The sequence below is a fragment of the Musa acuminata genome, chromosome BXJ2-11 (assembly GCF_036884655.1).
Source record: "Musa acuminata AAA Group cultivar baxijiao chromosome BXJ2-11, Cavendish_Baxijiao_AAA, whole genome shotgun sequence".
Lineage (NCBI taxonomy): Eukaryota > Viridiplantae > Streptophyta > Magnoliopsida > Zingiberales > Musaceae > Musa > Musa acuminata.
In genome coordinates, this window is record NC_088348.1 from 27,790,291 (window position 1) to 27,803,005 (window position 12,715).

At 42.9% G+C, this 12,715-nt stretch overlaps 2 protein-coding genes across 2 annotated transcripts; both read right to left on the reverse strand.

The window, feature by feature from the left end:
- Nucleotides 1-3,956: 3,956 nt before the first annotated feature.
- LOC135627304 (protein RGF1 INDUCIBLE TRANSCRIPTION FACTOR 1-like) lies at nt 3,957-5,542 on the reverse strand. The gene is made up of 4 exons (XM_065133350.1): nt 5,384-5,542; nt 5,079-5,276; nt 4,629-4,844; nt 3,957-4,535 (listed from the first exon to the last, which is right to left on the reverse strand). Exons 1-4 carry the CDS (start codon nt 5,435-5,437, stop codon nt 4,299-4,301), a joined length of 705 nt encoding a protein of 234 aa, XP_064989422.1. The 5' UTR covers nt 5,438-5,542; the 3' UTR covers nt 3,957-4,298.
- Nucleotides 5,543-7,833: 2,291 nt separating this feature from the next.
- LOC135626594 (probable ADP-ribosylation factor GTPase-activating protein AGD8) lies at nt 7,834-12,365 on the reverse strand. The gene is made up of 7 exons (XM_065132019.1): nt 12,205-12,365; nt 11,921-12,039; nt 10,121-10,559; nt 9,563-9,817; nt 8,929-9,048; nt 8,381-8,479; nt 7,834-8,201 (listed from the first exon to the last, which is right to left on the reverse strand). The coding sequence occupies exons 1-7, from the start codon at nt 12,271-12,273 to the stop codon at nt 8,094-8,096; spliced, it is 1,209 nt and encodes a 402-aa protein (XP_064988091.1). The 5' UTR covers nt 12,274-12,365; the 3' UTR covers nt 7,834-8,093.
- Nucleotides 12,366-12,715: the final 350 nt, after the last annotated feature.

The following is a 12,715-nucleotide window of genomic DNA, read 5'->3' on the forward strand; positions in this document are numbered from 1 at the left end:
ACACTGTCACCCTCAGCCTATTCAATGTTGGTCATCCTATAATTATGTTGTATGTCAACAGGATATCGACCATCATAAATTTGATCATCACCATTTTGGAGCACGACTCATCCACAAACGTGACGTGTAGATTCATAGTCTTAAGAGGAGAGATCGAGTGCGAGTCACGAATGAACTCCATCAGTGAAGAAGTCATAGGAGTGAGGTGAGTTATTAATCAAGATCCTGTGCTTTTAGAAAGCATCAAAATAGAGGATATCAGTAAAGCTACCTGTATTTATCATGACTCTCTTCACTCGAGTGTTGATCATCCTTATAGAGGTGACTAAGGCATCATCATGGTTCGGATCAAGCTAATATATCTCTTCCTCTTTGAAGATTATTTCAGAATCACCTCTCGTTTGTGAGCACTTTTCAATGGTAGCTCAAGCATAAGCTTTACGACTCGAGGAGTTATCTCCTCTTAAGGTGGGTTCATTAATTTTGATGTCAATATGTCTTTCTATCAATCTCTAAGGTCAAGGTGAAGATTCTTGATGCCTTCGAATGAATTGCTTGAGGTGTCTCTAACGAACGAGTTCCTTTAATCTGTTATTTTAAGTCATGAAAACCTTTCATGTCATGGCCATAATCTCGATGGAAGTGATAGCACTTGGATCTATCTCTCTTTTCTAACGGAGTCATTATCGATTGAGGGTTTTTAAGAGTCTTATCTCTTTTATATGTAAAAAGAGTTTAGTTTCGATCATATTCAAGGGGGTTAACTCGAGCCTCGAGCAAGGCAATTCGGGTTTGTCATTTCTTTGTTTTGTGGTAGCCATGGGATTGCCGAAAATTATAGCTAATCCATCTCGACCTTTTACATATCTCTTTGTGTTTATCTGAGACTATTACCTTAGTCACGATGTATTGATTGGCTCATTGGAGTACTTTGGGTATCATTATCAATGGCCTCTCTACCAATGATCAAAAAAGACAATATGGCTTAAGTCTCACCATGAAGGTCTGTATGATAAGTGATGTGTGTACATCTTACATGCCTCGGATCTAGTAGGTGAATTGAGTGATGAAATCCGAGAGCGTCTCCTCCTTCCCATATCTAAGTCCAAGAAGCATTGTCGTCGATGATTTCGAGTATATATTCTCAAGAAAATAAAACTCAAATTCGCTAGTGAGCTGAATAAAGAAATTGATATAGAGCGAATTCAGATGGGTGTACCATTCTCATGCCAAGCCTTTTAATATAGATAGGAAGGCATATCACATTAAGGCATCAGAAATACCATATAATGACATTTGAGTGCAGAAAGCAATGATATGCTCGAGCAAGTTAGTATTACCGTCGAAGGCTTCTAATGATGGAAGACAAAAATTGATCAGGATTGGCTCCTCCTAGATGTTGTTGGTGAATAATGACCAACTTGAGGTGGGGTTGATCGACCCTTCCACTATAGATTATTGGAATCTCATCGTAATTCTTCTAAACATTGATTTATTTATCATAGTTGAATTCTCAAGGAATCATTTGTCGAATATAACGATTAAGTTTAGGATTCATGTGGAACAAGATGGTGGTATAGGGGCTTATTGAATTCCGTAGTTGGGGAACAAGGTATTTGCTCGACCGGTGGCTCGAGGGCCTCGTGTGATCTTAAGATATTGGTATTGCGTCGGGTGGGAGAATCTCAATGGGTGTTGATGCTAGTGTCGATTGAATTGTTGACTATAGTTGAGGCAATGATGTTGCCTATTAGGTTAACTGGGGCAAGAGTGAAGCTACAACTTGTATCATACTCATTAGCATTTATACTTGTTGGGTGAAGTTCAGGAATACCTCAGTGGGTATGAGTAGGTGACTCAACGTCGCCCTTGGGTTATTGAATAGATGCAAATATTGTATCGACGCTTGTGTGGAGGTTGATGCATCCACGTCCAACGTCGCCCTTGGGTTATAGATTGGAGGCGGAGCCTCCTCCCTTGGGCATTCATTCCTACAAAATTGGACCTTTATTCTAGCATCAAAAATATTAGGAGAAAAAAATATCGTTAACGTCTTAATTAACCCGACATGGTTTAAACCCATATGCGTAGGATTGTTTGAGGTATATCTAAGGTGGAAACTTCAAACTCCTTAGGTGTCACTTATATAAAGATCGAGGTTGAAAGAGATTTTTTGATATAATCTCTCTGGCGTTCACGTTAGCAACTCATAAGTGTAGACAAGAATAGTCAAAAGAAGTTTTATTTTCTCTTTGTCAAAGATAAACTTTTATACATGATCGTAAATAATATGAAGAAAATTTTTTATTATCTTTCTCATCATAAATGATAAAAAAAAAAATTACCTTCTCTTATTTTTTGGGTGTTACATGGTAATAATATATGATTAATCAAAAATAATTTTCTAATCGGAATGAATGGAGTTTATGGTTTGAAAGCTGGCATGAACACACTCTCCCATGAATTCGATGCCCGTAGTTCCATAAAAGCTTAATACAAGAGTAAAAGCCCATTCCAAGCTGGTACGAACACACTCTCCCGGTGAATTCGATGCTTGTAGTTCCATATAAGCTTGGCATAAAGACTAAAAGCCCATTCCAAGACTTCGTCCACAACTCAGGCAGCTATATCTGACGAGCAGGAAAAGGATGGCTAGATATACCTTCCGGTGAGAAACATTGGGCGTTGGAAGGCCGCTTTCGAGCTATTGATGGAACCCACCCCTGCATCTGATAGGGGAGTCCGAGTCAAAGGTAGCGTGTACGACTGGGTTTCCTATGTTGGATTTGCCGGATATCCAAATGAATCCTTGTCATCATGCACTTGTAAGGCTGGGAAGTGTGCAGAAGATGTCAAAGCTGGGCCAGGGGACACCAGCAAACACCTGGTGTGCAGGGACCTTCGTCCCGGTAGACCATGGCTGAGGACAGTCGGAGAAGCAAGGCATGGTGGCTTGTCGCATGGAGGAAGCTAGTGGAGATGGTGTCACCTCACCGAGGTTATTTGGGCATCGGTGCTCTGCCAACCTCCCACCAAGTACTCTAGTGGTGCCCACACGAGAGGTACAGGCAAAGATGCTCGCTACTCCATCCTAAATTGGTGTGAACGAATCGGGAGAACGACACAACGCAGTCGGCAGAGCAGTGATCCGTTTCCCTGGGAAACACTTGTCCACCCACCGCCACAAGCCTTCTCAGTGTTGTAATTTACGACCTCAAATTGGCTTCTGCAGCTCTTGCAAGTTGAACTTATGATTATATATGATTTGGCGTCAATACGAGACCTCGTGTGCCGATGTAAACAGTAAAGTAGGTTGGGAGACTTTGTGCTACCACACATAAAAGGAGAACAAGGACAGCATCGGGCCCTCCCGGCTTCCACTTCCCTGGAAAGCGTGTTCCTTGTGGCGTTGATCCAGCAAGCCGATGACAGCTCGTGTCGGAGGGAGCTGACGGAGGAGGGAGTGTTCCGGAGGCCCCCACCCGGCGGGATTCATATGCGTGATGAGATCCATGTACTGTATCAGAATATATTATTATTATGTGTTGGTGATAAGCATGGAAGCAACGTGATGGAAAACGAGAATCTTTACACTGTGAACGTGTGACATCATTTCCGAGCAAGCCGTCGACTGCTCGATCGCAAGGGGGTCGGTCACGGCGGGACCGCCCAATCAAGAAGTCCACTTGGGGGGCGGCGGACCGGTGGGCAGAGAGAACCACATCAACGAGTGGCGATGGGTCCTCACGCGAGAAGCGTCCGATGCGACGTCGCCACGTGCACCCGCCGCGGCAGATACACGCAACCCCTCTCGGAGGCGGGGATGGCAATGGCGGACATGTCCACGGGAGAGTCACGGGACGACGCCACGAGCACAGCAAGTTATTCTGCTTGTCGTCAAATCCAATACCCTCATCCACAACATTTCCTATCACAGCATAGAATTCTCCACATCGTCGCGGTCATATGCACGTTTGCTCTGCTCAACTTCGAGTAATTTTAGTACACATTCCTATCCTTTGTACACGAACTATATATATCATCACAAAACTTTGGGACAAGGAGTACCCTCCCATGCATCATCATCCATCATATCGTAAAATGACACAGTCACCGGAAAGTAGTAGTACATGAACGACTTGCCACTAGTAAGGAATACCGTCTGCGTGAGCATAAGGTAGGCCGACCTCCAGGAGAACGGGTGATCCTCAGCTGCTATCATGAGGCTTGCTGTGTTGGTAGATAGGAGTGGTTGACTCGGTAGCGATGACACTATAGCTAGTGGTGATGAGCGCGACCTAGAATTCCAACAGGAGGCTACCAAAGGGGGCCCTGTGGGGAATGCCCTTCCTCCTTTTGGCGCTCCGGGTGCCGGCCGGCGGCGGGGTGGATGGGGTGAAGCCCTGACTCACGTTGCTCTTCTCGCTCCCGCGGCTGCTAGCGTACGACTCTTCCGAGTCCGAAGGTGCCGCCGCCGCCATTGCTTTCTGCTTCATTGACTTCTTCTTGCTGTGATCGTTGGCTGTGCCGGCTATCTGAAGGAACCGTTCCGACAAACAGTTAGTCGCAATACTCCATGATGGAGGCCGAGGGATAGGTAATCCGATGGAGAGAGAGAGAGGATGGACCTTGCAGCCGAGGGAGCAGAAGCGGAAGGAGTCGAGGAGGCTCCGCTCGCAGACCTCGCAGGTGTTGGTGACTCCCTTGCCGGGCCTCGGCTGGGGACGCTCGTTCAGGAACACCACGCGGGCGCTGTTGATGATGTACGTCTGCACGCCGGTGATGTCCAACACCTTCTGGATCTCGGAAACGCGAATCACGTCGTGGTAGGACGATCGCCGTATCTGCATCACCGAATCACCGGTCATCAGACGGGCAATCAAAGCCGCCGGTTTCTCTCGTCAGGTAGAGAAAGATTAGCAGTAGCGATTGATCGTCGGTAATACAAGATAGCATTTTGAGCGGAAGAACCACTGCGGAAAGGTGCCACCTTCACCGGTAAGAAGGAACAGAGTAGCAACCCATCGGATCGAATCCGCAAATAAGCCGCCATTCTGATGGCAGGAGAAGGAACGGACCTGGGTGGTGCGGTGGCCGTGGTGATGGGCGAGGCAGAGCGAGCAGAGGGCGCCGTTGGTGCAGTCGAGGCAGTACCTATTGCATTCGGTCTTGTTGGAGTCCGCGTGGAGATTGCATTGGATGAAGAACCTCGTCGACAGCAGCGGGCGCAGCCAGCGGGGGCACCGGCTGTCATCCTCCAGCCCTCCTCCTCCTCCCTGATCGGACCGATACCCATCGACAACCCACAGCAAAAGACAACCGCTTATCAGAAGTAGAAGGAGAAAGGAAGCATCTTTGGCACTAAAGAGAATCGACAACATACTCGTCTATTCTTGAGATCGAGCTCTTTGTTGGGGGATTCCTGGTCGATCACCATTTCGATCGTTCTCAAGCTTGCAGTGGAGCAGAGAAACGAAGGAGCAACAAGGCAGGCATATGAGAACTAGGGGAGGGGGAGAGGGCGTGAGGTCTTTTGTAGACACGCGAGAGCTATTGTCCGTTCTTATCCACTCTCTCTCTCTCTCTCTGCCGAGTTGATCACAAGCGACAAGTCCGTCTTCCGTCACATTCCCATTAGATTAAGACCCCTTTTTTCTTCCTGCCAATGCTGGTCGATTCAACCTCTCCTTTGATCGACTTCTTCATACCTTTTTCTTACTCGATTAGGGCATGGATTTGGGGACTAATCACTAGGATGCCATGTACAGATCTGGAATCAAAAGGCCTGTTCCTTACACCGCATTTTCTTAGTGGCCAAAGTTATGATACCATGATATTTGATTAGAGGATGAGATCGGTCGACCCTATCGAAGTATTAAGGGTCGAACTACATATATCCTTCGTTGGCTGAGATCAGTCGACCCTTCTCTCCGATCGATGTGGGAGAAATATCTTTGATATATTAATGTGAACAATCGTTATCGTAGGATTTATTTACATCATATATTCTTTCTAATCAACAATTAAAATACTCTCTTATTCCTTTTTCATATTACTATTTGTATCAATTTTCTAAGATTGAAAAAGAAATTAGTTATCTCATTCTTCTCTCGACAAAGAAGAAATGAAATGAAATGGTTTTACATACTGTGCATTACTCGTTACGGTTTAGATTTAAGATTTCTAGACTCAAATACTTTCAATGATCAATCATATTTCGCATATGATAGATAATATTAGAACTTCCCAACATAATGAACAGAGATTAGTGGATCTTTCTTTAATTGTGTGGATCGCATTTTGAGTTCGCAAAGCACTTAATTATTATGACAGCAAGAAAAAAAGATGACGAGGATGAGGATATTTAATTATAATTTTATATGATTGATTGCATTAGCAAACCAAACTTGGCCACAACAACCATGCTCTTTGTGGATATCCCACAACAACCATGCCCTTTCCTTTTTCCCCCATCCTTTTGTGGTGAGGGAGGGTATCTGAGCCTAACTTGGCCACCACCATAAAAAGGACAATCTAACCGCAAATCATCGCTCCATGATCCACTCAACCCACCCCTCTCTCCCTTACGGGTTGATGCCAAAATTTCCAGTGCATGGACCTTCCAGAGAAAATAAAGAAGATGAGGTCACGCCAAGAAGAGACCACCATTCATCCACCAGAATAATTTCATCTATAAAGAAGGATAGGAGGAACATTTAAATCGTGGAGGTTCTCATCACTTTGCTGCTTCTACATGTTGGAGATGGATCATGCATAGCTCATGAAACCTTGGAGCGAGCTAATGCCATGGAAGAGGTTAGCAATGGTGGGGCTACTGTGGAGACTAATTCTTCCACCGCACAAGAATTTTGTGGTGTGGGGGGTGGGGCCAGGTTTTGGAGAACCTGGTGTTGGTGATGACCTTGACAAGCACAACAAGCACAAGCACGCTTCCCACCTGGGGGCCGCAGAAGAAGATGAACAGAGAACAAGCGGTGTGGTAGCGGCAGTAGGCGTTTGGACAGGGAGAAAGATCCGTGTCTTGTTCTGCCGTTTTTCTTCTGACTTTGCCTTTGAGGATGGTGATGAAGATGGGTGTGGCGGCCCAAGGAGGAGGATCGGGGGCAGTTCCCCCATGTGCAGAGAAAGGAGGTGGTGACTGTCCGCTTCTTTGTCTTTACCGAGGAAACCGTCTGTCGCGGCCCTTCCTTGGATCTTGTGAGGACATCAATGTTTTACATTCTAAGGATATTACCGGAGCAACGCAATGCCGAATCTCTCATCCCATCGAACGGCTAAAGCAGATTGGGGGGTGGGTGGGTGGGTCAAAAGTTGGGACCGGAGATAGTTCCTTCGAATCGTTAGGTTAGGCAATGGTCAATCAAGCCTGGGTCCCATTGGTAAACGATGAAAAGATGTTAGATAATTTGGTTGGACAACGAGAAAAACGACATGGGCATCAGATCCAACTAAGATCCGATCCACTGACTGACGAGAGACGGATTCAATAATAGTGATAAAAAAAAGATGTGGAAGAATAGGGAACGGACCATCTTACGGCGTTCGGTCTCGATGGACTAGATCCTGCTAGTTCCAGAGGTCGCAGAAGCACCAGCGGATTTGTGGTCGTGTTAGAGCTCGACAAGGGGAGGAGAGTAGGTTCCACTGCTCGTACATACAGCGCGCATCATGACGAGTCTTCTTCCTCTTTTCCCTCCTCCCGTCTCCGTTTGAGCATCTATATCACGACCAACAAATAGAGGAGGCGTCGGCGGTAGAAGCCAACACTCGACACGTCTCTGTTATGGTTTGTGTCACCGATGCATCGGGAAATATAGAAGAGCAATATAAACTTTTGAGGAAGACAGTTACTAGTATGGTTACGTAGCTCCAACTGCATCGCCTGAGTCGGCAGCGCAAAGCAACTACTGAGGTTGATTAATACAACTCAAAAGGAATTAAAAACAAAAAACAAAAGGAAGATAAATTAAAGCTTTTGACGTCGGACAAGCAATTTCTAGAGAAGATAAGAAGCTGTTTATCGATCAGCTAGCTGTTGACCATGTATACGAATGTGACCTTAGGCAGTGTACTCAAAGCATTCTGGCCTGGAAGTCATTGATAAGACCGGAGGCTAAAGACGACAACTTCTTCCCAGTCTCCCCCGCTATGTTCTTCAGCGATGATATATCTTGTGATGCCTAGAGAAGCAAAGCACATGTTATTGAGTACCTCGACAAAAGACTAAAAAAAATGTCACACACACACACACACCCTCCTGCAGAAATCTGGTAGAGGAATGTACGTGGAGAGATATTTAGATGAGGTATTGACAATGTAAATGCTAGCCGAGCAGGTTTTCCTACAGTATAGAAAGTACCTGGAAGGAGATTCTGTTGATTAGGTCTGCAGCAGTCAGGTCAAGTCCCGAATCATTTTCACGACCAAAGAGATCGGCGCTTGAAATGGATGTTGACCCCTACATAAAAGGTGGTATAAGCCATCGTGAACACTCAAAAGGTTATCAAACTCCAACATGGTACCAATTAGGTTTTAACCAAATCAAATTTTTATTAGTGGTTCGGAATATCCATATCATAGGAGATCATGAGGAAATACCAGCAACTGATGCAACAAAGTTTTGCTGAAGCTCCAATGAGAATAAGGAGTCTCAAAAATAATAATCACAAAATAGAAGGCACCTAAACTGAAAAGCAACTGATAAATGTCTCTCCCAGGCCAATAACCATGTCAGTACATTTATTTTGGAGTATTCTCCTCACTTCCAGAGCCTGGAAGGCATTGGTTGCTAGCAGAGTCGACCAACTACGTAAATCTAGTAACATCACATTTCTACGATCCTGCTATCAAGGCTCACAAATCTCCTTGATTCAACAAATATAATATGATGGTGGAAAAAGCACATACCGTGTATTTTTCCAACGATATTTGGGCCTCACTAGCTCTGTTCTGATCACCAAAGAATTGGGCTGATGATATTGATTTTGCATTTGAAAATTTCTGTCTTGCTTCATTACCTTCTTGTACCTGGTAATCAAAAGTACAAAAAAACAAATTATAAGAAAATTGTAAGATTTGTACAAGCATATCATCACTTTTTTGCATTTAAGAATTGTGCTGACAATTTTCTGTCTTCTAAATTAAGTGTCATCTGTTCATAGCCTCTGCTAAAATAACCACAATGGACCTCTCACTATTGTAGGCCCTTATATCAAATGCCAAAACAAACCTGCCCATTACCTGTGTTGCCTTCAACAAATGACATTTCTCTCAACCACTTTCACACTATGGTAGTAATAAGATTCTATGGTATAATTTATCATCTAATCAAGGACACAGTATGATGCTTTGACAGGGTAGAAAAAATTCATAACTTCCACGACATCAAAAAGGTTACTTTTGACTTGATCAATGTCTAGATATGAATCCATCAGGCACATAGTTATTTTTTTTTAAAAAAAATCAGAAAGTCTCCATTAGAGAAAGAAAGAGGGACATCATTCAACCAAATTGACAGAAAATGGTAACAAAACAGTATTACCTGTACTTTTGAAGAAATGGAGCTTGTTTTTTTCTGAAATCCACCATCCATTCCAAAGTCTTGAAAAAAGCTTGAAGACTTCGGTGGAGCAACATGATTGATCACTTCAAAGCCACCAGTGCCCTCGACGGAAGGTGTATCCTCCATATACTCAAATCGAGAAGGAAATGACTGACCAATTGTCCCGTTAGAATTAGCTGGCACTGCCACGGGTGCTGGTTCTTCAGGCTTTTGGTCATAAAGACTTTCATTTGGCTGCAAAGAAATTAACAGTTAATGTGAAGACAGCAGATTCAGCCAAAAAAAGAAAGGTTATAGTGAAAGTGTTCTATTCTGATAATTCATATTCAAATACATAACTTGTACAATTCATATATATATATGCACATATACACACACCATAGAACCATTTACCATAGAATATGCAGAACATCAAAAGAATAAAATACTTGATAAAAATCTGAAATTAAGCAAAGACAAACAAGTCCAACAAAAAATGGCAGGAATAATGCTTCACAAAACCTATTGATCTGCTAACTTGCAGAGGCATAAATTTACCTTTGTCGTGAGCTTCCTGACACCAAGCCCCCCAGTCTTGCTTGCAGACTTCTTTGTATAAATCGGTTTCTTAACAGAACTTATAAATGCAGAACGAACTGGAGCTTTAGGGGATCGGGTAGTTTCAGTCTCATATGCCACATTTGGATTATCATCGGGTGTATCTGCAGGCTTGAGTTCATGAAGTCCATTCAATGCTTGTGGTGAATGGGATGCTGCAACAGGTGATGCAGGTAATCCAGTATCCTCAGCAGAGCTCTTAGCAACCTCTTTGGTAAGTAACTGCCTATACAATTCTGCTGCCCTAGATGTATATTTGGCCTCAATCTTGCCACCATCTGTCCATCCATGCTGCTTAAAGAAAACTTGTGCGCGGTTGTTGCCTCCAAACACCATCATTTTCAGCTGCTCAGGAGTCCAAGAGTCTAAATTTGTAGACCTAGACATCATCAAATAAAACATTTAACAGTGACTCATGCAAGCACCTCCAGAAGAAGCCATCAGGATCTAAATAAAATGCTTAAAGACATTGAACATGTTGGACATCCGATAAATAAGCATGTAAGTAATGCTAACATGTCATGGAAATCTTCAGGTAGAAATTAAAGAACAATATTAGTACGATCAGCCCTTGTAGTTACTACAGCAAGATTTCCATCTCATTTGATCCTTCTGATCTGCATATCACAAATATACGGATTATGCAGCACTTTCCATTATTAGAAGATGCGAAATAGTATTCTTGTAATAAACTAAGGTCAACTTGAAATTTGTTTAAGACACACCAACTTGCTAACAAGAGAACTACCAGTTCATTTTAATTCTGTAAATCAAAGTTAGCCATCCCTGAAGTCTCAAGAGCCAAACTTCAACCTCATCTTCGATCCGGTGTATCAAATTGCAAATCCACATTCATATAAGTTTAAAATAAAACAGCTTTTCTATATGAAAAATCATATAAGGTCTTTCTCATATGATGTACTTCTATCCATTTTACTTTGGAAGAATTCTACTGTCAGCCAATAAGGTTCTGAAACAATTTATGAACTTAATCAGTGTAGGAATAGAAGTTCCATAACAACTATTATTTTTAAATCAACTGTGTCAAAGCGCGTGAACAAATCTTCAAGTGTTATAACTTGGTCACAACCAACTAGAGTTTTAGCACTAGCTCCAAATGGGCAAATCAATTTCCATCATCTCAATAAAAAACACAAAAAAAGGGGTTTTCTGACAATATATTCTCCACATAGACACCGCGTTTAGAATATTTAACAGGCAAACACAGGTTAAACTGTAAAGTTAGCTCATCATGCAATCCAATAGACTCTATTACTGATGAATATCAAGTTGAAAAATTTTCAGGTCCCAAAAAAGGATAAAAAACAAAGACAATTAAAACACAATCAATTACTTCTCCTAAAAACTTTAAACATCATTATACAGATGGATCAGGAAATGAACTAGAAAATTAGCCTTCAAATGAAGCAGGACTGCGAGGAAATATCTAATGCAACTTACATTACAGATCTACTATCTTAAAAGCAAAAGCAAGTGGATATTCATTGTCCCCTGCAGGCATCCTCCGTGTGTATCATTTGAAGTTGATCCAACCAAAGTGGATTACATAATTTCAAGAACATATAAAAAGAAATAGATCGACAATAACATCCCACAAAACATTTTATGCATTTAGATATCGATACAAGTTTTCAAACTCCTAAAACCTTTTAAAAAAAAAAAAAGCAACTGCCCTATTTCTTAGATTTAGCAAAAGCAACGAGCATAACATTCTGATACCTTACGAAGCTGATGTGCACACCAAGGCTGCGGTGAACGGCAGAGCAATCGAGGCATAGAAAGATCCCGTAAGTCACCGACGCCCACGTCGGGTTCTTCGCGTTGCAATCGAAGCACATCTGCAAAGGAAAAGAGATCCACGGGCGAGAAATAATCAGATCTGAAGGCCCTCGCTGGAGATCCCAGCGACCCAATCGATTCCAGCAGAGGGACACGAGGAAGTCGATCCAAAATCAAGGAACGAAACACAAGAAAGTAACAGCAACGCATCTTGAGCGGGTTACCTTGTTATCGGGCTTGGATTTGACCTTTCTGAACACGGCGTTCTTGTCGGCGAAGCCATCAGAAGCCATTGACGACGACGGGAGGAAGGCTTTCGTGGATGTTCGCCCCAGACGGGAGAGAGGAGAGCAGGCAAGAGATTCGGAACCCGAAAGTAGTCGGTTTAATAATAATATTTTTTTTAACGCTTATAATTATAATTACTGTGCAATCTAAAGGGACCGGACCGGCCTTATTTTGATTCGTTCACATATATATATATATATATATATATATATATATATATGAGCTTTCCATCTTCAGGAAAATATTTTTTTCCCCTTATCTCTGCCTTTATCTTTGGTATCTCTCGTCATATCCGTGATGATTGAAAAGGGTCAATGAAAACCAACCCTATTTTATTGGGAACCTACACACTAGCGACCTCCATGCATTCTCCAACTCTTCGCTCATCATATTCGCAATGACCAAAGAGGACGAAGATGACCATCGAGAGTTGTTCGTTGGTTGATA

Excerpts from the sequence above, each read along its gene's own strand:
- LOC135627304 (XM_065133350.1), bottom strand. The coding sequence starts at position 5,437 with ATGGTGATCGACCAGGAATCCCCCAACAAAGAGCTCGATCTCAAGAAT. Across the intron at positions 5,277-5,383 it reads TCGATCTCAAGAATAGACGA|GGAGGAGGAGGAGGGCTGGA; the intron begins GTATGTTGTCGA and ends CGGTCCGATCAG. Across the intron at positions 4,536-4,628 it reads TCTGCTCCCTCGGCTGCAAG|ATAGCCGGCACAGCCAACGA; the intron begins GTCCATCCTCTC and ends CGGTTCCTTCAG.
- LOC135626594 (XM_065132019.1), bottom strand. The coding sequence starts at position 12,273 with ATGGCTTCTGATGGCTTCGCCGACAAGAACGCCGTGTTCAGAAAGGTC. Across the intron at positions 10,560-11,920 it reads GTGCACATCAGCTTCGTAAG|GTCTACAAATTTAGACTCTT; the intron begins GTATCAGAATGT and ends GATGATGTCTAG. Across the intron at positions 9,049-9,562 it reads CCATTTCTTCAAAAGTACAG|GTACAAGAAGGTAATGAAGC; the intron begins GTAATACTGTTT and ends TTTGATTACCAG.